Consider the following 25,798-nt stretch of genomic DNA (forward strand, 5'->3'; position numbering starts at 1 on the left):
AGCTTGCCTTCTATGTACAGTTGACCCTGAGCGACGTGGGTTTCAACCGCACGGATTCTCTTAGACACGGATCCCTTCCCAAGGATTACACGGTTGGCCCCTGTATCCGCGGAGGGCTACCTTGGACACTGAGGGAGGACCACGCAGGCGCGTGTCTCTGCTCCGTGTGGGCACAGATGAGGCTGTGGGCCACAGCAGCAGCGGCATCGAGTGACAACATGCTGATTGTCCCCAAACTCTCCCTCGTCTGCTAGAAAAACAGGCTCGTCGTTACCTTCTCTAATTACCTTCTCCTGCCCTAAACATGCAATTGTATTGAAACAAATAAATAGCCTGGGGGAATCTCATTACATGAGATTAATCGAAGCAGAGAGTTTCCATGAAAAAAGTAGATGTCTTTCTCTCCTCCTGCAGCTGGCACAAACACACACAGAACAAGAAGGGAGAGGGCAGAGGGTGGGTGTCTTCCGGGATTTTATCTCTCACTGGCCTCGTAGGATCTGATCTGCCCATAATTACGCAAGACGAGGGAACTTAAAGCAAGATCCTGTTCTTATTTTCACTGTGGTTTTGGCTCCAAGGAGAGCCCACTGGATTTTTCCACAGTCCACCCACTAATTGGAGACACGGGCGGATAATGACTGTGGGTGCTCAGCTCATCTTGAAGCTGAACCAAATGTGGAATCTGGGGGTGGGGTGTCTCCTTTCAGCACGTGGCATTTGCTTGGGGGTTTGACCAGCCTGCATTTAACAGTGATTGGAGATTCCTACCATGAAAAACTGGGGCCAGCACCAACTGCATGAAATCGGGTGCTTTTTCGGGTCCATAATTAGGCAGGGAAGTCATATGATAAACTAGAACCTTGCCAGTGGAGGGATTCTATACTTTTGTAATTGAGTCCCTATCTGAATGAAATCTACCGATTTTCTGAAAGCTTCCTGAGCATCACAGGGCCCTGCTGGCCCTGGGAGCGCTGCAAGAACAGAAAGCACACTCACTGTCACATTTCATCCCCTGGTGGATGAGTCCGTAGAGCAGGGACCCGCAGTGGTCGCAGAAGGTGGGGCTGCCATACGTGTGGATCTTGAACTTGTGCTTGCTCCTCGGGTCCTGCAGGGAGAAGCGGTACACAGACCGTTAGTCACGAGACGACCATGTCTAGGACCAAGCCAAGCTCAGGCCTGCCCCTCCCGTCCCCACGGCAAAGGTCCAGGCCACCCGCCTGGGCCCCGTCCTCTGATGTCCTATGATGGCGGGGCTCCTGTTCTGGGCCGGGCACCACACACCTGCACCTCCTCTCTTTCCAGGCATGACCTGCACACGTCGGGCTTTTCACCAGAACCACTGCGTCTGGACCAGAGCCACCAAGGGGTCAAGGGGCCCCAGGCGAGCAGAGCGGTTCAGACCACACAGCCGTGTGTGTCCCCGGGACGGACACAGGCACGCATGCATGCACACATGCACACACACACATACACAGACACACACACAGACACACACACACGGACACACACATACACACACGGACACACACACGGAAACACACATACAGATACACACACAGACACACACAGACACGCGGACACACAGACATACACACACACGGACACACACACACAGACACACACACAGACACACGCACACACGCATGCATGCACAAACGCGCACGCGCGCGCTAGTGATCTTCAAAGTCTGGAGATTTGACCAACAGCCAAGACTTTAACACTGGTTCCCATCTGAGAGCTTTCAGAAATTCACTCAGAACGAGGCTCTGGCTTCTAACATTAAAAAAAATTTTTTTTTTAAATATTCGCAACACATTTTTTTTGAAGCAAGAACACCACTGATTTTATATTCGCAACACATTTTTTTTGAAGCAAGAACACCACTGATTTTATAAATAAAGTTTTACTGGAACACAGCTGTGCTCACTCCTTGACATCTCTGTAGCTACAATGGCCGAGTTAAATAACAGAACCCTAATGACCCACAAAGGCTGAAACACAAATCGGCCCTCACGGGACAAGTCCCCCCGTCTCTGCTTTAGGGTGGTGCTGTCTGGAGTACGGTCTCTATGTGGCGTCATTGTGACCCGAAACTTGTTAGAAACTAAATCATGGAGCCCCTCCCCAGACCAGCTGAATTAAACTCCAGGGACAGGCTTCACCACGCCCTGCGGGTGAGCCTGAGGCCGGCAGGCACGTGAAGGCGGGGAGCCTCTGCTATGGAAGGCTTCCCCACAAATACTGAGCCAGCGCCCGAGACATTCCAGGCGCACGTGTGCGTCTGTGCCTGAGGCCGGGCACTTGTTTATTCGGAAATGTCTCTTGGGATCAAAGAAATCAACACCTTCCTTGGGGGCTTACTTTCCTGGCCAGTAGCAGCTGTGAACGTGGTCTGAAGCGGGGGCTTCACCTCGTACCAGTTCTCCCAACATCCCAGGACGGTGGACCGAATACCATGGGCACAAGCTGGCATCAGCGCTAACCCAAAGTTCCCAGGACGGACAGTACAGGCTGTGTCCCACCACGTGGAGGGCAGCATGGAGGCCAGGGGGAAGGACAGCCCGTCGTCCCCGCAGAAGGACGGCGTCAACCATCGGCGAGAGATAAATCCAGCCTGGCAGCTCCCATGCAGGCCCCGAGCCTGGGCGCACGGCGGCCCCAGGCAGCTGTCCTGCCAGCCGGCCGTCACATCAATCTCTGTTGGCATGGCGCACGGGGACTCACTTCACTTTTCAGGGAGACCCGGGCTTCCTCCTCCAGGCTCTCACCTGGGAAGGTGCAGGAGGGGGGCTGCCTTCCTGGACTCGGCGGGAGGAGACAGGAGTCCTCACACCCTAAAAACCACGCTCAGCCAAGGGCCAGGCCTACGATGGCAGGACCCCTGACAGCGACTCCGCCTCCTGCCCGGCGACCACCCGAGCGCAGGAGCTTCCTCACACCCGACGCCTCTCCTGTAAGAGCCTCCACAGAGTTCTGAATCCAGCCTGGACACAAGCTCAGCAGCCTTGGAAAAGTCATGGCGTTTATTTACGAGGCAGAAATAAGCCAACGTCTTAAACGGGGAGTGGAACTTAGGGAACAAATGAGAAAGGGCTTTGCAATCTGAGAAACGTCAGGACGAATACAGGGAGGACGACTTCCAACCGTAACATACTCATTAGTCATAAAAGAGATTTCCTAAAGCACAGGGCTGAATTTGCCACTGGACCAGAACCAAGGCTGGCAATTAGGTATTACCATTGTCTCTAGGCTTCCTGGAAACCCAAGCAAGAGGAGAAAAGAGCCAAACACAATAGGTTCTCCTGGGATGGCCAGGCCACCTGTATGCAGAAATCTGTCTCAGCATCCTCTGAAGTCATTTCTCATCTCACATGCAGTGAACCGCCAGGACACGCGTGTGAGAGAGACCTGCAGGTCTTGAACAGAGCACACTTTCTGCCCTGCTCACTGGGGATGCCCCACAGTTACCTACACAGAAGTGATGGGAAGTCCGGCCACACTCGATGCCACAGACACGCAGCTGGTCTACACACCAAAGCTGCACTACCCCCAGGCTGGCAACATTTTTTTCATCTCGTGCAATACATGCAAATCTGACTTTTTATTTCTCCAGGCACTGGCAACCTCTTATTAAGTGGAGTGTGAAACCCGCTGTCATATGTCACAAGCCTGACATTATCTTATAATGAACGTAGGAAACGCTCCGCTCAGATGCTCTGTTGTCTACACCTTTGGGGGAGAAGAAACGTTTTTGACTAAACCAATTTTCATAGGCACTGACGAAGTCCAGCCTAGAAATCTAAATCTAGACCTCTTCGGAAAAAATAACACAGGAGAATTTCAAGTTCTATCGGAAGCATCTACTAGCCTGCTTTTCCTATCTTAGTTTTATAATGTAGCAACATCATCGGAAAATTTCTCAGCATTTCTACCAGGACTTTTCAGTCATCACCATCACATTGTAATACATCCAAAGTAAACCAATGGGTCTCCAGGGCACAGCATTTTGAGGCCGATGAGCCTTGCATTTCCGGGACAGCTTCTTGAATTATCTGTGAGCATCGAGAAGGCGTATTCCAGATGAGTTTTAAATTGCAGGCTTCCAGGACAGAGACTCATCTAGCAATGTGCGGTGTGGAACCTCTCGAGGAGTTAGAAGCCCTCCTTCCCCAGGAGGAAGGCAATCAATGATGCTTTCTGAGGAAGATGTTTATATTCGAATGGACATCCCTTCAAAAGCCCTTTTAATCTGGTGAGTGAAATGATGGCAGGCTTTTGGCAGGAGGTCACCCTGGCGTGAATGCCCCACAGCTTTCTCAGAGGACGGAAGCAGCCGTCACTGAGGGCTGCAGTTCAGGGTGTAGGAGCTTCTAGAAAAGACTGTTGTTCAGTGAAGCCCTGGGGTTGGCCTTGCTCAGCCGCCCAGAGCAGCGAGGCTCCTTCAAGCTGCTCCCTCTAAGCACCAGGAAGGTCCTCGCTCTCATCATCTCATGTGTTCTCATGAGTCACATTTGTGAGCCAGGCTTGGGTCTAAATGTCACCCACGCAAGCAACACCAAAAACTCTGCTCCAAGGGTGAGTCTAGCATTGTTTTTGCGATCTTAAACTTCTTGGGAAGTAGGTTTTTTGTTTTTTAAAAAAATAAAAACTCTATGACTTAAAAAATTTCTATTTAAAACCTTTTGTTAACCTGAGAGTACTATCAAAACCAGATCATCAGATGAAGGTGATTTTACGTAACCAGGGTACGATTCTAACCATTACATTGGACATCGTGTGTTGGGCAAGCAAGCCTCTGACAGCCCTTCTCAGGCTCCAGGACCAGCCTGCTCACACACCACCTGTGCACAGTAGGCGTACAATAAACAGTCTTTGAGGTGAAATGAAGAAATTGATGACTGATTAGGGTGTGTGTGTGTGTGTGTGTCTCAGTTGTGTCTGATCCTTCGCAACCCCACGGACTGTAGCCTGCCAGACTCCACTGTCCATGAAATTTTCCAGACAAGAGTGCCGCACTGGGCTGCCATTTCCGTCTCCAATCTAACTAGGATATTCCTTATCTTTTTGATGAGTAATATTTAGACTTTGTGGTTTGAGGGCTTCCCTGGCGGCTCAGACGGTAAAGAATCTGCCTGCAGTGCAGGAGACCCAGGTTTGATCCCTGGGTCAGGGAAGGTCCCCTGGAGAAGGGCATGGCAGCCCACTCCAGTACTCTTGCCTGGAGAATCCCATGGACAGATGAGCCTTGGGGGCTACAATCCATGGATTGTAGAGTCGGACATGACTGAGCGACTAACACTTTCACTTTTGTGGTTTGAATACTTGCATATTTAAAGCATCTTATTTTAATGTCAGAATTTCAAACTAAACCATCAAAGATTCTCTCGGAATTTGAAAACTGTGATTAATGAATGTCTATCTATGTCAGGTTTTCCTGGGATGATGGCGACGTATGAGGCTATCAGAAAGCAAGGAGATGCTGGTTATGTTACAGCTTTTAATTACGACTTCCATTTTGCTGGCGGCTGGAGGACCCCATGCCGCACAGCGATCCCGTGTGGCTGCTGGACTGGAGACGCCGCCGCCAAGCCCCTTCATCACCGGACAGCGGGGATCCGTGGCGATTTGGATGACGTAGATAGTGTATGAGTTCACTTCTAAAGCCCAAACCTTGCAGACAGTGTTTAAAGGCTCCTCTCACTGGTACCGCTGAAGCTGGTCTGTCTCCTCACTTCCCAAGAGGCAAGCTACTTGTGTATCTATCGAGAGGAGAGAGGTTTGACTGTTCTCTCTCTGAGGCTTAATTATTTCCCGGTTTTTACGTGGATGTCATTATGTTTTATGCTTCCCTCAGTGGCTTGCTCTTTTCCTCAGACGATACATCTTGGAGACCTGTCCACATCGTTACAGAGAGGCCTAACTCATTTGATTTAAGCATTCCCTAATATAAGTAAATTATGGCTTATTTAGCATTGCTGCTGGAGATTTATACAGTTTTTTTTTTAAAGAGTCTGCCTCTTCACATGTAATGATGACAGAATCTTGCTAGGCTGGGCAAAGAACCCACAAGAACCTTTCTGCCAGCCAAGTTGAGTTTGACAAAGTGGTCTAACTGTAGATGTAAGTGTTATTCATCAGAATAAAATGTGGCTTCGAGCGTGTGTGCTCACTCACTCCGGTCGTGTCTGAGTCTGTGACTCCGTGGACTATACCCTCCAGGCTCCTCTGTCCGTGGGATTCTCCAGGCAAGAATACTAGAGTGGGCTGCCGTGCCTTCCTCCAGGGGATCTTCCCGACCCAGGGACCGAACTCGCATCTCTTGTGTCTCCCGCATTGGCAGGTGGGTTTACCACTTGGGCCACCTGAGAAGCCTGGGGTTACATTAAGATAAAAAAATTAACCAGCACCAGAGATAGAAGACCTTTGGTTCTATATTAGAGCAGGACACGTTCAGCAAGGCTGGTGGGCCCCTCATCCTCCTACAGGACAGAGCAAGCAGTGGGAGCAAGAACACAGCCCCCCCGCCACATACCCCTGCTCCTCTGGATCAACACTCGACTCAGGAACTCCTGGGTGTTTCTCCAAGGATACAGCATTCGATTTCCTTTCCTAAAGTCAACCTGACTCCCTAAGGAAAAAGATCGACTATTATATTTGCCTGTCTTACAACCCACGTCTCCTGTGTCTCCGGCACTGGTTGGTGGATTCTTTACCACTCGCCACCTGGGAAGCCTCCCTCCAAAGATGGTGTCCTTACGAAACTGCAGGAACAGGATCAAAGCCCAGGAGTGGGTGCTGGTGCAAAGCTGCTGTGTGGATTTCACCAGTATTTACACGGACTCACTCGTGTGTATGTAGTTCTGTGATCACATTCACGCTCACGACATGGAAGCACTCTAGCCCCACAAGGAACCCTCCCCGACCCTAACCGCTGGCAAGCACCCACCTATTCTCCACGAGATAAACCTTTACAGCATTTTTGAAAGCACCAAACAATATTTGTTCTAATGAAGGATTTAGTTAGCTCCAGTGCCTCAGTCTGAGGGGGAATCAGACTAGGAACCCAAGAAGCATCTTAATTATGTGAACCCTTGCCAGTTATCAACGGCTGTCTCCTAAAAAAAATTCATGGCCAAGTTTAGAGGACTATCTGAGAACAAATCAGAGACACACGGAGACACATTTGATTCCAGAGTCTTGTTTCATTTAGCAAAGACGGAAGTGGGTTGATGTTCTCACGAGGAGCCACGGCCAATGCTTGGGATGGGGTGGCATGCTCCTACACGCAGGACGTGGTGGACGGTGGGCGGGGAAGGACGCTGCGTGCACTTTTGCCACGGACTCGAAAAGGCCCAGCGTTACTTGCAGGAAGGCTGGGGTTCGGACCTCCCTTTCAGACTGGAAGATTCCCAAGCAGCTGGTGTTTGTTCGACTGATGAAACACAGCAGAGGAGGCAGAAACTGCATTCCCGCCTCTTTCCTGTCTGCGGAGTCCAAAGGGGGCAGGCAGGGGGAAGCGTGTCCTTCCCCTGCAGCCTTGGCCTCCTCGCCCACGCTGCTCGGTGCTCCCAACCGTCACCTCCCGAGAGGCCGTCCTCTCCAAGTGACGGTCCGTGCTCACTTCCTGATGTCTGGCAAGCTCTCTGCTTACAACCTGATTTTTTTCTTAATGTGCAGCTTATCATAAAATATTATTAGTCACCATTATTAATTTTCAATTGTTTATTTACATGTTCACTTATGTAAATAAAATCATTAGTTAAAATAAAATAGGAAAATTATATACTTGGGGTATGCTTCGTTCAAAAACGACAGTGTGTGGATTTGCCTGTTTTCTTAATCATATAAACAGATTGGTCTTTTTTTTTTTTTCACTCTTTTTAATCCGTTCCTATCAAACATTTTTCGATGTTGTTAACTACAAAGCAGTATCACATTACACGGCATGATATTTCATCATAAGGCTGTACCATTTTTGACTTAACCAACCCCCAATTCCTGCACATTTAGGTTACTTCCAGTTTCACTGCTATTAACACGCTGCCACCGGTACCTGTGAACACACGGTGCAGGAATCCGCAGGGACACCGTCCATGTTCCACCTCCAGATTCCCTTTTCCACTCCTGGAGTGGCAGGCAGATATCCCTGAACTCCCCCGGAGGGGAACAGCGTGGCATCAGGGAAGGGAGGTCAGAGGAGATCTGACAGCTGTCCCCATCGCCACTGTGAGAGCAGGCGGGAAGCCTGCCGATGCAGTTCCCACAAAGCCGCGTTTCAGAGCCGGGGGGGCCCTCACCTTCACCATCAGCTACTCCAGAGAAGTTAAAACAGGCTTGGATTTTATTCAGCCTCAACGACATGTGCAATTCGAACATTCCGTTCGTTCCGGAAGGCGACTTTTCTGTTTTTCTTGATCAAGCCCACGGCATTCGACAGCCAAGCTGATGCCATTTCACAAAGAATCTGACTGGTGCTCAGAAGACGGCACGTTCTGTACACAGAGACACTTCTACAGGGAAGCACCCTGGGAGACTTCCTCATCATGGACACGGAGACGGGGCTTGTCCATCAGCCCAGGGGACCCACCGCAGCGCCCACTGAACTAACCGCCAGCTATGTGCGGGCACTTGAAAGGCAGTGACTTCTACTGAGGACCTGAATTTTTGTTTATTTTAATCCATTTAGATTTAAACAGCCACAGGGGGCCAGTACTCAGAGAAGACCTTCCTAGAGACGAGTTCAAGCACACGCCCCTTTCTCCTTGTTGCTCAGTCTCCCAGTCGGGTCTGACTCTTTGTGGCCCCGTGGACTGCGGCACGGCAGGCTTCCCTGTCCTCCACTCTCCCAGAGTCTGCCCATACTCATGTCCATTGAGTCGGTGGTGCCGTCTAAGCATCTCATCCTGTCACCACCTTCTCCTTCTGCCTTCAGTCTTTCCCAGCATCAGGGCCTTTTCCACGGAGTCAGCTCTTTGCATCAGGTGGTCAGGATGCTGGAGCATCAGCTTCAGTCCATCCAATGAACATCCTTTCTCCTGCTCCTCCTCCAGAGTCCCGAGGGCACAGTCACCAGACAAGCTGGCCTGTGGCTCAGGGGCTGGACACCGCCCTGAAGCTGGCCCTCGGACACGCGCCTCACGCCCCTGCCCAAGGCCAGGGTTTCTGCCTCACATCAGCTCTCAGGGGCTTCCATCCACATCCACTCAGTGTTCACGCTGCGGATACACTGACCGACTGAACAACAACAAGCCAATGCATTGTCGTGACTCTCATTAAGTGGATTTTTAGAGAACTTTTTCTTGACCTGGACTCTGAACTTAGTTTCAAATCTTTGCCAAGTTTTAATTCAGGGAACACAGCTGAGCATCAGCAGTTTAAAGACACCTGAACCGCAAAGTCATTACCAAGAAAATGCCAGCTCCTGGGCCTCAAGCACTCAGGCATTCCTTGGCTTGGCTCTGTTAGGTCTGAAGACTGCAGCCCAAAGACTTCACTTACCGGACAGTTCAATTCATCAAAAATTTCAGGGAAGAAGCAGCCACCTTTCTTGAACAGCAAGATCGGCCTGAGTTTTCTCTGTGGAACTTCCAGTTCCTGGACAGACAGCTACTTCCTGCCTGGAGGTGGGACGGCAACCTCACAAGCAGACACGATGCAGTTCCTTCAAAGGCAGAGGACACTGGAAACTCTCTTACAAGGGAGCGGGGTTTCCACTGTCTCAGGAAGCCAGGCCGCAGTGGAGAGGGGCCATCCAGAGACTGGCCAAGCGGCTCTCCAGCTTCGCCCCGTTTCACCAAGTTTCCGCGAGTCAGGGACAAGCGGGACAGTGGTGACGTGTCTCTCCTGCTGCCGTCTCGGGACGGGCTGACTTGGCGCTCCTGGGAGGCGGCACACTCAGCTCTGGGAGACACGAGTTCACAGCTCTGTTCTCAACAAGCTCTGTGGCCACTGAAGGGAGCGTGTGACAGTCTGGCTGACCTGAAAATTTTTTAATTACCAAAAACAAGGCTGTCTTCTTCAATAATTTGGGCTGTCTCTAATGAACAGCTACCCACTTCTGCATGTAGCTGCCTCCCTCACGTTACAACCTCAGAATGGGCTTCAGTTCAGCCGCTCAGTCGTGTCTGACTCTTTGCGACCCCATGAATCGCAGCACGCCAGGCCTCCCTGTCCATCACCAACTCCTGGAGTTCACCCAAACCCGCATCCATCGAGTCGGTGATGCCATCCAGCCATCTCATCCTCTGTCATCCCCTTCTCCTCTTGCCCCCATTCCCTCCCAGCATCAGGGTCTTTTCCAATGAGTCAACTCTTCGCATGAGGTGGCCAAAGTACTGGAGTTTCAGCTTTAGCATCAGTCCTTCCAAAGAACACCTAGGACTGACCTCCTTTAGAATGGACTGGCTGGATCTCCTTACAGTCCATGGGACTCTCAAGAGTCTTCTCCAACACCACAGTTCAAAGGCATCAATTTTTCAGCACTCAGCTTTCTTCACAGTCCAACTCTCACATCCATACATGACCACAGGAAAAACCATAGCCTTGACTAGACGGACCTTAGTCGGCAAAGTAATGTCTCTGCTTTTGAATATGCTATCTAGGTTGGTTATAACTTTCCTTCCAAGGAGTAAGCGTCTTTTAATTTCATGGTTGCAATCACCATCTGCAGTGATTTTGGAGCCCAAAAAATGAAGTCTGACACTGTTTCCACTGTTTCCCCAGCTAGTAAAGTAATGCTCAAAATTCTCCAAGCCAGGTTTCAGCAATATGTGAACTGTGAACTTTCAGATGTTCAAGCTGGTTTTAGAAAAGGCAGAGGAACCAGAGATCAAATTGCCAACATCTGCTGGATCATGGAAAAAGCAAGAGAGTTCCAGAAAAACATCTATTTCTGCTTTATTGACTATGCCAAAGCCTTTGACTGTGTGGATCACAATAAACTGTGGAACATTCTGAAAGAGATGGGAATACCAGACCACCTGACCTGCCTCTTGAAAAACCTATATGCAGGTCAGGAAGCAGCAGTTAGAACTGGACATGGAACAACAGACTGGTTCCAAATAGGAAAAGGAGTACGGCAAGGCTGTATATTGTCACCCTGCTTATTTAACTTCTATGCAGAGTACATCATGAGAAACGCTGGGCTGGAAAAAGCACAAGCTGGAATCAAGATTGCTGGGAGAAATATCATAACCTCAGATATGCAGACGACACCACTCTTATGGCAGAAAGTGAAGAGGAACTAAAAAGCCTCTTGATGAAAGTGAAAGAGGAGAGTGAAAAGTTGGCTTAAAGCTCAACATTCAGAAAACAAAGATCATGGCATCTGGTCCCATCACTTCATGAGAATGGGCTTAGGAAAGGGTTAAGAAAAATCCGCATCTTACGGGCGGCTTCACTCCCGAGTTCCTTCCTTCCCTTCTCAAGGTTTCACAGGGCCTCTGAACACATCTTAGAACCTGTGCTCGGTGAAGTTTTGCCGGGAGAGGCTGAGCAGGGGAGAGGAGGGCTGGGCTCTGCGCACGCCCGAGGCTGGAGGACCTGGCCGGCAGGCCATCCCCAGAGGGCTCTCAGTTCACAGATGAAGAAAATGATACTCATTTGAGGGCTGTGTTACGCCCTGTGTTGCATATACAAACCAGCCTTAATGGGTATTTTAAAAAATTTCCCACGGGGAAAATAGGCCATGTGAAAGTGCCAGTCATTCACCTGTCCCTTCCTCCCGGGGAAAGGGAAAACCGACAGGCCTGCTAGCGGCCGCCAGCTGCCACTTGCTGGTTAGAAGCACTGACGCTTCTCCTATACAGCTGGCGTCCTCAGACCTGTGGCCCCGGGAGGGGTGCTGCCCACGGAGTCGAGGGCCGGTGGGTTGGGGAGCGGCGGTGGCGGAGGGAGCACCGTCTGTTTCCTTGCATCACCCTGATCTGGCGTCCACAGTGCAGCCTTCGTCAGAGGCGCCCAGCTGCGGCCACCTTGGTGAGAAGCACAACGTCAGCCATTCTGCAAAGCCACTCTCCCCACCCTCCGTCCTCCGACCGACTCAGAATACATGTCCTGGAAAACAGCCGAGGCTGGAGGGCTTTTTAAACCCATAAAGGCTTCCTTTCTCAGCTCCCGAGGGAAGGGTGTGTGATATTGGGGGCTAACTGTGCTCCATGGGATCAGCTTCACTCATATGGCTTCCCTTCCTTGCCCATCGCTGAGGGAGAGTCTAGAAAGAAGGTTCTAGAAATAAGACAGAATCAAGATGATGGACAGATGGACAGAAGGGGTGCAGGGAAGAGGCGGGAAGCATTCACACCTGCAGCGTCGGGCTCTGGCCTCTCCAGAGGTGCCCTCTCTCGAGGTGCTCAGTGGGGATTCTGTCACTAGCTCAGCCCACATCGTCAAGGGAAGCGGACACGCAGTGTCCAGAAAGTGAGCTTCCCTGGCGGCTCGGACGGTGAAGAATCCACCTGCCAGCGCAGGAGACGCAGGGCCGACCCTTGGGTCGCGAAGATCTCCAGAGCCGGGAATGGCTACCCTCTCCAGTATTCCTGCCTGGACAGAGGAGCCTGGCTCCAGTCCAGAGGGTTGCAAGGCTGAGTGACTAACACCTCCGCTGCACTTTTTGGAAGCTGGAGGCAGACAGCCCGTGCTGGCAGCTCTCCAGGCCAATCTACACATAAGTCACCCAAACGGAGGCAACAGGTGCCTTAGGGACAAACCTTGGCCTGTCCCCCGGTTCACCATCAAATCTGCTGTTCTGATCTCCGTGGTCCTGTAACCCCCCCGCCCCACCCCGGGGACATCGGCAATGCTGGTGTAAGTCAGATAATGACATGAGGCTTCTGGTAACAGATGGACCAAGCCCTTCTGAAGAACAAAGACGGGCCTCGGAGCCAGCCCAGGAGCCGGGAGAGGAACAGACCCGAGGACCAGATGCGCACAGGAGGAAGCAAGCCCACACCAGGCAGGCTGATAGGCACGGGAGGGCGCAGGCTGCCCCAGGCCGCCCCCTGCCCCATCAGGCCCTGAGATGAGACGGCGCCCGGACGTCTGTGCCTTTGAGATATGCAGGCTCCTCGTATATTTCATCAGGAAGAGGCTGAGGGGAGCACGGTGTAATGCGTTTTGTGCCACTTTTCCAGAGGCTGTGGTTTATAAATGTTCTGTGTTAATCAGAATGATAAATGAGGAAACTTAATTCAAAAATGTTTTATATCATAAGCTGTCCAGGCCTGTGTCATCGTCTCACTCGAGGCCCCAGCCAGCTGCAGGGAGGCTGAAATTCCTGCTCCTGGACTGAGGCTGACCATGGTCCTCCCTTCAAAGCCCCTGGTCACTTCCTTGGGCCCCAAGACACCCCTCACAACCCCCCAACCCCCGCCCCGCTCCTGCCTAAACTACCAGCCACTTGGCTCTTCTCCAGATCGATCTCTCTGGAATACAAGCTTCTATCACTCGTTGTCGTTGTTGTTCACTCGCTAAGTCACGTCTGACTCTTTGTGACCCCATGGACTGCAGCACGCCAGGCTTCCCTGCCCCTCACCATCTCCCGGAGCTCACTCAAATTCATGTCCATTGAGTCAATGATGCCATCCAACCATCTCATCCTCTGCCGTCCCCTTCTCTTGCCTTCAACCTTCCCCAGCATCAGGGTTTTACCACAGTTGCAACTAATTAGTTAATTAACCATGTGATGATGGCTCAGAGCAAACGTGTCTTTAACATGCAACCTCCAGCCAGTGGTCTCCATCGACGTGGGGACGGGCTCTGGTGGCTGCGGGCAGAGGCGCTGTGCGCGGCGGCTCCGGCCCAGCCTGGGTGTGAGTCACGGGGGTGGACGGAAGCGGCCGCTGTGCCTTATTCACAGGCGGCTCTCTACTTAAGCACGGGCTGTTTGAAAAATCACGTGCAAGGCTGTCCTAAAGCCGGATGTTTATACCTGGAAACAGGGCTCCACACAAGGCTTACTTCCCAGATCAGACCCTCCGACCCCAGTGCCCTGGAGACCATAGTCCCATGATTGCAGACACCAGACAATGCCGGTCACCAGCTGAACACCAGCTTCTTCCCGCCTTGTCACAGAGTCCCCATTTTAGCTGGGCACACTGAGATCCATACTGAAGGAAAACATTTCTCCAGCATTAAAGTGTGGTCATGAGACAAATTAGATACAGGCGAAGGGGTACATGGACTTCCTGAAAAGCTGCTTAAAGAGAGGTGCCCTTTTTGCCCTTTGGGTGCCATGGAACACCAACCTGAGGGCTGGAGCTTCAGCAGCCATTCTGGGGCTGAGCGGACTACACATGGCAGCCATGGGCTCGGACGGTATAGCAGAGACCTTGTTCCTGAAATCCTTGTTCTGTAGAAATGCTCCATAAACCCTGCCTACTCCCTCTGTATTCTGTTCACATGGAAAGGAAACAAACGCTCTTATTTAATCTGCTGTTATTTGAGATTTTCTATTGTATACAGCTGCACGCAGTTCTTAATGGTCCACCCATGAATAGCGACATCTTTACGCAGAGACGGGACATCTGCTGTACATCTACCCCTAGAGCCTCTCTGGCAATAATGACAAAAGGAGCATGCACATCCCTCGAAAAAGGAAAGAATGAAAGGAAGAGCAGAGCAAAAGGGAGAGCAGAGCAAAAGGGAGCGGCTTTGCAGGGCTCCGCGTACCTGACGACCGTGGAGCTTCCTGGCCACTGCAAGGACAGCCCAGTCGGTACAGGATCTGCCTGCAACGCAGGAGACCCCGGGTCCACTCCTGGGCGGGGGAGGTCAGCTGGAGAAGGGATAGGCTACCCAGTACACTGTTCTTGGGCTTCCCTGCTGGCTCAGCTGGTAAAGAATCCCTGGGTTGGGAAGATCCCCTGGAGGATGGCATGGCAACCCACTCCAGTATTCTGGTTGCAAAGAGTCAGACACGACTGAGCAACTTTCACTTTCACAATGTTGTACAAGGTAACTATGAATTACTGCTTCCTTTTTACATACGAGGAAACGGAGGTTCAAGTAGCTTAAGACTGTGCCAAACCAGCCCTTAAATAGCCAAGTAAGAGCTAGTATGTGGCATGAGATAGACATCGATATGGTAACAAGTAAGACGTGGTAACATTTTTAAGATCCTGCCAACAAATTTAGTAAATTGAAATTATATGAGAAGCTGGAATAAAAAGAAGGTGCTGGTAAGGAATCTGCCTGCAGTGCAGGAGACCTGGATTCAGTCCCTGGGTTGGGAAGATCCCCTGGAGAAGGAAAAGGCTACCCACTCCAGTATTCTGGCCTGGAGAATTCCACGGACTATTCAGTCCATGGGGTCACAAAGAGTCGGACACAACTGAGCGAGTTTCACTTCACGTGAACTAATTAAATGAAACAACACAGGTGAAGGTGCCTACGAAACAGTAAATCCTCCTAAGACACCAGTTCCCATCTGGATTTCTTAAAAGCTCTTCTTGAAATGCACAAATACATACCACCACCGCCACCCCAATTTCTAAGATATATATTCAGTTCAGTCGCTCAGTTGTGTCTGACTCTTTGCGACCTCATGAATTGCAGCACGCCAGGGCTCCCTGTCCATCACCAACTCCCGGAGTTCACCCAGACTCACGTCCCTCAAGTCAGTGATGCCATCCAGCCATCTCATCCTCTGTCGTCCCCTTCTCCTCCTGCCCCCAATCCCTCCCAGCATCAGAGTCTTTCCCAATGAGTCAACTCTTCGCGTGAGGTGGCCAAAGTACTGGAGCTTCAGCTTTAGCATCATTCCTTCCAAAGAAATCCCAGGGCTGATCTCCTTTAGGATGGACTGGTTGGATCTCCTTGCAGTCCAAGGGACTCTCAAGAGTCTTCTCCAACCCCACAGTTCAAAAGCATCAATTCTTCAGCGCTCAGCTTTCTTCACCATCCAACACTCACATCCATACGTGACTGGGGAAAAACCATAGCCTTGACTAGACGGACCTTTGTTGGCAAAGTAACGTCTCTGCTTTTCAATATGCTATCTTAGAAATATCTAAAATATATCTTATGAGATTATTTTGCTTGAGGGGTAACATACATGGAAACCTGCAATCAGTTAGAGTCAGACCTAAATAATGAAGTGGCTAGGTCTGTATTCAGTAACCCAGTGACATTCTACCCAGACCCTCAGAATGAGACCTGATTTTGAAACAGGGTGTTTGCAGATGTCATTAGTTAAGGTGAGGTCACCCTGGGTTAGAGTAGGACCTACAGCCAATGACTGGCGTCCTTATAAGAAGAGGAGAGACAGGCAGCCACACACGGTCAGGAGGCAGCCACACGAGGATGGAGACAAGAGATGGGGTGCAGGCGGGGTGCAGCTACATGCCGAGGACGGCTGGGGCACTCGGAAACCGGACGGATGAGGGAGAGCCTTCACTGGGAGCACGGCTCTGCCACCTTCGACGTGGACTTCCAACCTCGGGACCCTGAGAGCACACCTAGGTCGTTTTAAGCTACCAGTGTGTGGAAACGCACCACAGCATGCCCAGGAAATGAGGGGGTGCAGCCAGATTCAGAGCATCAGGGAGCAGCAACGAGAAGAGGGTGCTGAGGCCCGCGTCGGCGAGAGAAAGCCAGGCCGCCCTCCCCCTCCCCTCTCTCCCTCCTCCCCTCTCACCCCTCTTTCCCATCTCTCCCCCTCCCTCCCTCTTCCTCTCTCTCCCCCTCTCTCCCCTCCAGGCCTCTCTCCCCTCCTCCCCTCTCCTCCTCTCTCTCTCTCTCTCTTCTCCCTCCCCCTCCCCTGCCTCTCTCTCCCCTCTCTTTCCCCCTCCTCCCCTCTCCCTGCTCCATCTCTCTCTCCTGTAGACTCTGCTATGCAGCTGACCTTTAGTTCTGCCCCTGACCGATGGACTCAACTCTTGAGACTACACCAGATTCCAGGACACTGGCTGAGAACTCCAGGAACCAAGGCTGAATTTCATCTGTTACTGAGGTGAGAAAATGCGTACATCAAATATACTAACAAACAGCCACTAATTAGATTTTGGGACAAGATTTGATTTTATCCTGAAACTATAAGCAATCCTTGTACACAACTGAAACTTATGTATATTTGCCTAATTCTAAACTTCATGTTCTATTCTTCTGAAATTAACATAATCAAGTTTAGGATAGTTATGTTCAAAATACCAAATGAATAAACATGACTTCATACATCCTCTATAGTTTTACAAGCCAGCGAAGAAGAAACACAATTATGATAATTTAAAGACAGAAACAATACTTTCCTGCAACTGTTTGCAACAACAAAAAAAAAGAGTTTTCTTCCCCTGGAAAAATTCACAATACCACAAATGAGACACTTATCTCTTGAGCTTTCATATAACTTAGTTTCCAAAAAACCCCTAAGAGAATCAGTGAAATAGTCTCAACTGCACAAATGAGTTTCAAATTTATATAACACTTTTATGAAAAATTCACAAACCTCAAAATGTTCTCGAAGTAAATCGGTCACCCCCCTAACTCAGCGTCCCCTCCAGTAACTCAGCGCCCACCCTAACAGGCTATAGAAGGGTTCAGAATTCTGTATGTGTCATATTTACTATATGGATACAACCAACATCAGATTTCTCCAACCATGAGATGCTTCCTGAAATTCTGTTACACGGAACTATAGGCCAATCACTCTGTTCTTGTGTCTCTTTGGTGTTTAAAACATTTTCTATTTATTCATCCATTTTCTATTCACATGGAGACATGTGCTTAAAACAAAGTAAGTACTGCACTCTTTCAACTTCACAAGGAAAAGATAAACAGCCCAAGTATAGCATGAGCTGAGGCTCTGAACAGACGTTTCTCCAGGAGTCATGTAATGACCGGTGAACACGTGAAAGTGGTCACAACAGTCAGCCAACCGGGATCTAACGCGATGACCTGAGGCGGCGCCGACGTGACGGCAACAGAGATAAAATGCACAGTGACCGGGACGCGCCTGAGTCATGAAAACGCCACCCCTGCAGCCCCGTCCACGGGAAGAACTGCTCCACAAAACTGCCCCTGGGCCCGAAAACTGGGGGCTGCTGTTCTAAGGAATACAGCTCCTAGAAATGCAAAGTGTGTTTATAAAAGTGCTTTTAAATTTTTCTTAAAAACTAACTGCATCATAAAGTCAGAAATGAAGAAAAGAAATTTCCAAGAATCCCAACCCCCACCGCTCAGTTACTGTGTCACTCCAGCATGTTTCTTTTTGATAGTTTGAACGTGTCTCTCTTGAAGTTATACATATGTTACAATCTTACCTTTTCATTTAAGATTAGATGACTTTAGACATGTTACCGTGACTTTAGAATAAATTTCAAATGAATGCATACATGGATCATAATTCGTGTCACTAGGCCTTTATTGCTGGTAGTTACCACCAGTGGACATATCCATGCATATAAAGCCCGGTACTTCTGTTCTTAGATTTCTAGAAGTAGTAAAGCCACAAGATTTTCAGAGTTCTCGATATATATCGCCCTGTGCTAGCTAGGAGTTTATCACGCAGCCTGAAACAGAGACGCGCCGATCGCGCAGCGTCCACCAGCGACAGATAACTCGCCTTTTTAAGAGCTTTTTGCTGATTAAATATGAGTAATGATATTTCCTGTTTTTAACTTTACTATCTTTGTCAGAACATTTTCTATTTGTTTGTTAATTATATTCCCTCTATTGTGGGCTTCCTTTTTTAATTCTTTTGCCAATTTGTCTCCTGGAGTCCTTAAATTTGCATGAGGTCTTCACTAGCCTTCAGTTCTACTGTCTCCTGGTTTTTCCTTGGTTCAGCTTTATGATTATTTAACCTTCCGTCTCTCTTAAGCTTATTTTCATGCATGGTATACAATGAGTGTCTAAAATTCACTTTTCTCCCAAATTACTAATCAGTTTATTGCAAATGATTTATTGAGCAATCTTTTACTTATCATTGATAAGTAGTAGATTAAACAACAACAGTTAAATTCAGCATCTTTGTTTTTTTCTTTTTTTCAACTAAGACTTGGAAAAATCTGGGTGGGAAAGAAAGATCAGAACCTCACTACTATTAACTGATCTCACAAAGTGATGACTGCGCTCGTACACTGATGTGTACACGTGTGCACACGTATATCTTTAGAGACGGACGCATATACGGCTGCTCAAGAGGAGGAAGGATTTTGAGAACACACACGCTGGATAACAGAGCTGGCACTGGAAGAGCAGGGTCTGATCAATGCAGTTAAAGCAAACTGGTGCTGAATGGAGAGACACCCAGCCCTCTGCTCCGGCACCGTCGCCGCGCTCGTCATACCCGTTAGCCGTCTGCCGTAGATACCTGGCTTGATGCCCTGGACATTTCCCTGTTCCTCTCATGCTCGTCGTCACAACAGGAGATGCTACGGCTGTGACGCTCGCAGGCTGACTCAGTGCTGGCTTAGCGCTCACCATGTGCCGGGAACGGTGATAAACGCCGCGGCAACAGGCCCTCGAAGAACCGCCGTCTCATCACACTTGCACGTGGCTGGTGACCCCCCACCCCCGCCCCAACGCCCTGAAACAAGACGGTGTCACAGAGAGTGACGCGGAGCATCGCGGGGGACCTGGAGACCGTGAGGAGCAGCTGAGCGTCCCTGGACCTCAGTGGGGAGGGGAGGTGGGCCCAGAGAGGGAAGCTTTGCCAGCCACCTCCCTGCACAGGGACGCCACCCCCGCTCCAGGGCCCTGCCGCAGGCACCGCAGCTCCTGGGGCATCAGTACAGCTGTTTCACCCTCTGCTGCCAGGGTCCACGCACGGGCACCACGACCTCAGCCTCCACCCAGGACCCAGAGGGTACCTGTTACATGAAGGGAGTCAGTCCTGAAAAGATGCCCAGGGAGCCGCCTCTTAAAATGCACTCGAAAGGCACCGCCATTCCCATCTGTGAAAACCCGCATTTACTCCAGTGGCCTCTGGGGACTTGATGGTCAGCTGAGAACCATCTCTTGCGAGAAAGCCGTTGATGGAGAGAACTCAGCATACCTGTTGGTGGGCACTCTGACACTTCAGGCACAAAGGCAGCGGGGACAGGCCAGCAGAGGCCACGTCCACTATGGACCCTGCGGTGGGTCTGCGGCTGATATCCGGCGGCTCCTGGAGTCTCCTCTGCCAGCTCGATCTCAGGGTTAGAGCCACAGCAAGCACACCACAAGTACGTGGCAGGTGCCGGCCCAAACCCTGCATTAATTTACTGCATCCTTCCAACAATCCAGCCCATTTGTCTGGATTCACCCAACAGATCAGGAGTGAAATGTAATCTGTCCAAGGACAAGAGAGCTCACGCTGAGGTTCAGGAGAGACTGAGTGCAGACTCTAGCGCGAGCTCTGCTGTAAGTCTCACACTGAGCCCCACGAGCCGCTCGAAACCCAGGGGGTTAGCACATCTTCCACTTCACAGGAGCAGAGGGCCAAGGGCGGGGCGTCTTCCCCCTCAAGGCCCTCACGCTTTTTCCGGAGGCCAGTCTGAGCCCTCACCTCCAGCACTGGGAACCGTGACCTGCTGGAAGAAGGTCTCGGCAGGTGAGCTTAAGGACCCGCTGCTGCTGCTGCTGAGTCGCTTCAGTCGTGCCCGACTCTGGGCGACCCCATAGAGGCCGCCCCCCAGGCTCCCCCGTCCCTCGGATTCTCCAGGCAAGAGCACTGGAGTGGGTGCCATGTCCTTCTCCAATGCATGGAAGTGGAAAGTGAAAGTGAAGTCGCTCAGTCGTGTCCGACTTTTCGCGACCCCATGGACTGCAGCCCAGCAGGCTCCTCCGTCCCTGGGATTTTCCAGGCAAGAGGACTGGAGTGGAGGCCATTGTCTTCTCCGAAGGTTTAAGGACCTCGCAGGGGCCCCTAAACCCAATGCGGGCTGTTCTGGGAAAGAAGAGAAGGCTCTGACAGGGCCTCAGGGGAGAAGGAGGCGTGAGGACAGAGGCAGAGACGGGAGGGACGCTCCACAGCGCAGAAACGGCAGCAGTTAGCGGGCGGGGAGCGGGCGGAGGGAGCCCCCCCGCGCCTCCCCGCCATCCCCCCGCGCCCCCCCATCGCCCATCCCCCGTTCCCCACGACCCCATCCCCCCGCCCGCGACCCCTGCCCTCCACACAGCCTCTGCAGGGGGCCCAGCCCAGCTGACGCCTTGATTCTGGACCCCCGGCCTCCAGCGCTGAAGGAGAGCGCGGTTCTGTTCCTTCCTAGGCTGCGCGGTTGGCAGTGACGTTTTACAGCCGTCCTAGGAAACCAGTGGCCAATTCACCTGGCAGGTCTGCTTGACACCAGGCCAGAACCGAGGGGGCAGGAAGACGTGGTGGGAGGCGGGGCCCAAACGCAGTGCCTTCTCCTTTCTGCCCACCCACAGACTTCTGCTTTCAACTCAACCCAAAACCAGCCATAGAGGTTAGCAGTACGAAATGCCAGCATGCTTAGAATATGCATCACCAGCTTCTTAGAATACTCTTACCTAACTCGAGGCTTTAGGCTGTGGGTCTTAATTTGATGACACATACCTCTGCAATCTCAGAGTTACAATAACTTATTTTGGAGGAGAGACTATAATAGCTCTGGGCTTTTTTTTTTCTTTCCCTTTAGAAAAGGCAAATCTATTTTTTTAAAAAAAGAATGAAAAATACTCATCATCTAGAATCCTATCACCTTAATAGAATTATTTCTCATTGAAAATACCTCTCAATTAATTTCTTCTGCTGCTAACCAGGCAAAGTGATTTTTTGTGGGGGGGGGGTGGATGGGGCTCATTTAACTAAACGTTAACCCAGGAATTGTTTGATTTCCATCAAGGATATGCAAGACCAGCACTATAATTCTATAAGAATGTTTCCCTGAAGGAAACTAACCATTAACTGTGACTTCCTTCTGGGTGTCACCTGGAGGCTCATGGGAATGCATTCATTCCGCAGAGACTCAACACCTCATCCACCCTCATCCCGAACAACTTGCTGTGTTTATGAGTCCCCAAGACAGAAAAAGATCAGGATTCGGTGTCTGGAGCCATTAAAAATAAAAGCTTCACTCATATGCGGAATCTACTTTTTAAAAATGGTATAAATGAACTTATTTACAAAACAGAAAGAGACTTACAGATATCAGAAACAAACTTCTGGATAGCAAACAGTAAAGGTGGGGGGGGATAAATTACGAGTTTGGGGTGAACATAGGCACACCGCTACGTATAAAGCAGATAACCAGCGAGGACCTGCTGCTCAGCACAGGGACTGCGCTCAGTCCTCTGCAATGACCTCCACGGGAAAAAGAATGGAAAAGAATGGAGACGTATACTCGGGCTTCCCAGTGGTGAAGAAGCCGCCTGCCAAGGCAGGAGACTCGGGTTCGATCCCTGGGTTGGGAAGATCCCCTGGAGAAGGAAATGGCAGCCACCCCAGGATTCTTGCCTGGAGAATCCCATGGATAGAGGAGCCTGGTGGGCTACAGTCCATGGGGTCACAATGAGTCAGACACGACTGAGCAACTTAACAACACACACACACACACGTAAAATGGGAAAACCAGCTCCCACACTTCTGTGAAAGACCAGTCTGAACCCTCACCTCCAGTTTTATATAAATATGACTGAATCCCTTTGCTGTGTACCTGAACACAACATTTTAAATCAAATAAACTCCAATAAAATTTAAAAAATAATAAATAAAAATAAGTAAAACACTGAGGTAGGACAGGAAATTGTCAAATCATGTACCAGGACCCACGAGGTACTTCCCCCAGATCTCTCATCTAACACGTAGCTAGCTCACCTGGTGTCCGACATCTGAGAACGTCAGCTGTCTTTGGGCACCCTTGCTGACTATCGCCATCTCCATTTCACAGAAGACGAAACAGACCCAGGAATACAGCTCACCCAGAGACACGGGCTCCGACACCGAGGCGCCTGAGCCATCTAAAAGGATGTGATCAGCTTGGCCCAGAACGCACGTAAGCACTTAGAGCCTCTGGCTGAGTCAAGCTGATGTACGGCAGAAACCAACACAATACCGTGAAGCAATATCCTCCAATTCCCTCTCACATACGGTTAACAGGGAAAAAAGCTGGAACGATACATTGTGAAGAGAGAACGTCCTGTGAGTGTTACGGTTCAGGGCCCATAAACCTCTGATTGGAGCCTCTGGGCTTTGGGTCTCACCTGCAGCTGCATCCGCCCTGGACCAGAGAGTTTAGAGGATGTGGCAGAACTTTCCACTTATTTCTAGGAATGTGTGATACGCTGAGAATTACAGAAAAAAATCAACACCCCAAATTTCACCCGAGATGTACGTTGTTCTGCAAACCGCGTGAGTCCATGTGTATGAAGTTCAAACACAGGCAGAGCTAATCCAGCCCATGAGTGAGGAGTGCCATCACCTTCCTGTGGGGGGACAGACTGGAGGGCTAGAGCAGTTGCACGGGTGGGATCCGCTGCTGAAAACCCACTGAGCTGCACGCACATGAAACGCTTGGTTCTGAAGATCAGGAGTGAAAGTTGCTCAGTTGTGTCCGACTCTTTGCGACCCCATGGCCTGAATTCTCCAGGCCAGAATACTGGAGTGGGAAGCCTTTCCCTTCTCCAGGGGATCATCCCAATCCAGGGATCGAACCCAGGTCTCCTGCACTGCAGGCAGATTCTTTACCAGCTGAGCCACCGGGGAAACCCAGGAATACTGGAGTGGGCAGCCTGTCCCTTCTCCAGCGGGTCTTCCCGACCCAGGAATCAGCCCGGGGTCTCCCGCGTTGGGGGAGGATTCTTTACCAGCTGAGCCACCAGGGAGTCCAGAAGGTCAGTGGAGCTTATATAAATACATGTAAGTGGGTGGCATCGGACACGTGGTTCTACAGAAGCTGATGGGTTTGTTCTCAGACCTTTGAGGGGCCGAGAAGGCAGGGAGCCCTGGGGGGGCCCAGCCCACACACTGCCCTGTGGCCTCCGCGCACGGCCGGGGTACAAAGGCCCACAGGGAGAGACAGGAGGGTCAGCCCCTGCCCACCCCACCCTGCTGGCTCCCTGAGCACAGCAGAGCCCTGGGGTCCCAGCGATCAGAGTGGGAACACAGCTGGGGTGGACCGGCCGGCCGCCAGGAAACCTTCTGGCTCCTCAAGGATGTGAGGCTGCTCCGTCGTCTCTTAAGGAAATGGGAATTTTAGCTTTAATCACAGACCGGGGTTCCCCACAAGGAATTGACTTCATTCAGGGTCTAAGCTCAGAGTCATTCATGAGGTTTGAACTGGTACAGTGGGCGCCCGGGGCCATGGCAGTGGGCGGGGCCACTGCTGTGGGGGAGGGTGGGGGCCGGGGTCAACTCTGGACAACAAGGGGGAGTGGCGACTCAGCCGACGAGCAGGCGAGGGTCCCGGATGGAAAACTTCCAAGAAGGACCATCACGCAAGGAGTGGGGCTTGGCTGAACCCACCTACCAGGGTGCTCACTGAAGGCAGGCCAGGATATCCTGGGGGTGGTGGGGGATGGGGTCTCCATCAGCCGGCGAGGGTGCTCAGGACTCTGGCGAAGCTGACCCAGCCGGACTCAACAAAGGCCCTGATGATGGCACCGAGGATGCAAAAGCAACCACCCTCACCCCAGTCACCCTGGTCACCCTGGTCTCTGGGACGCTGACGGCCGGGTGCTCTGGGCCCAAGGGTCTTTCACTGTCCTTTAAACCCTCTGACTGCAGACTGCCGAGACCACAAGCCACTGCTCTCTGCAGAGGAACAGTCCCCAGGTGTGTGGGGACAGAATGAGAGCCCACCCCCTCGCTTCGTGACCACCTCCAGGCCCGGAGCCCAGCACCCTCCTACCTCCGCCTGCCCTCCTGAGGCCCCAATCTGCTCATTTGTACACGACAAGCTCGGCAATCAAATAAAATGAGATTTTGAGCCTGGTCAAGTTGTACATGGATATCAAATTTCCCTTGTCCTGTGAACAGCAGAAATGAAATTTCAGCGTGAAAAGGGTCCTCAAGCACCCTGCAAAAGTCAATAGGGAGCAAATTACACGAGGAGTGAAGGGCCACAGGCTTCGGCGCTTCAAAAGGCCTTTGTTTCAAATCAGAGAGCGGCCCCGAATCACTCCGGCTCTCCCTTCATCTTAATGGTATCTGTAAGTAGGGGCTTAAGTCTTTCTCATGCTTGAAATTAACTTCATGAGGCTGGAATCCAAGCTGCTTTGCACCTTGTCAGTCACCACAGAAGCTGGTGCTGTAACTTAAAGGAATACTAGTCATCCCCCGACGCAAACATCAGGTACAGCAATCACACACGTGAGACTTGCATCCTAGTGTTGACGCTGGGCTGTGAGTGAGTGTCCATGTTGCGACATAGTCTTCCTAGCCACCTTTGGACAAAGGTCTGTCTAGTCAAGGCTGTGGTTTCTCCCGTAGTCGTGTACGGATGTCAGAGTTGGACCATAAAGAAAGCTGAGCACTGAAGAATTGATGCTTTTGAACTGTGGTGTGAAGACTCTTGAGAGTCCCTTGGACTGCAAGGAGATCCAACCAGTCCATCCTAAAGGAAATCAGTCCTGAATATTCATTGGAAGGACTGATGCTGAAGCTGAAACTCCAATACTTTGGCCACCTGATGCAAAGAGCCAACTCATTAGAAAAGACCCTGATGCTGGGAAAGATTGGGGGCAGGAGGAGAAGGGGACGACAGAGGATGAGATGGTTGGATGGCATCACCAACTCAATGGACGTGAGTTTGAGCAAGCTCCAGGAGCTGGTGATGGACAGGGAGGCCTGGCGTGCTGCAGTCCGTGAGGTTGCAGGAATTGGTGATGGACAGGGGGGCCTGGCGTGCTGCAGTCC

General features: G+C 51.0%; 1 protein-coding gene across 2 annotated transcripts in view; it reads right to left on the reverse strand.

Annotated features, from left to right (window-relative positions):
• The window catches only part of PRKCA (protein kinase C alpha), a 287,239-nt gene that overhangs the window by 77,647 nt on the left and 183,794 nt on the right, over positions 1–25,798 (reverse strand). For both annotated transcript variants that reach the window (XM_040244390.1, XM_040244389.1), the window contains exon 3: positions 1,000–1,111. In XM_040244390.1, the coding sequence (XP_040100324.1) occupies positions 1,000–1,111 (112 nt within the window). The remainder of the gene's footprint in view (positions 1–999; positions 1,112–25,798) is intronic.

The sequence above is a fragment of the Oryx dammah genome, unplaced genomic scaffold, assembly GCF_014754425.2.
Source record: "Oryx dammah isolate SB20612 unplaced genomic scaffold, SCBI_Odam_1.1 HiC_scaffold_8, whole genome shotgun sequence".
Taxonomy (NCBI): Eukaryota; Metazoa; Chordata; class Mammalia; order Artiodactyla; family Bovidae; genus Oryx; species Oryx dammah.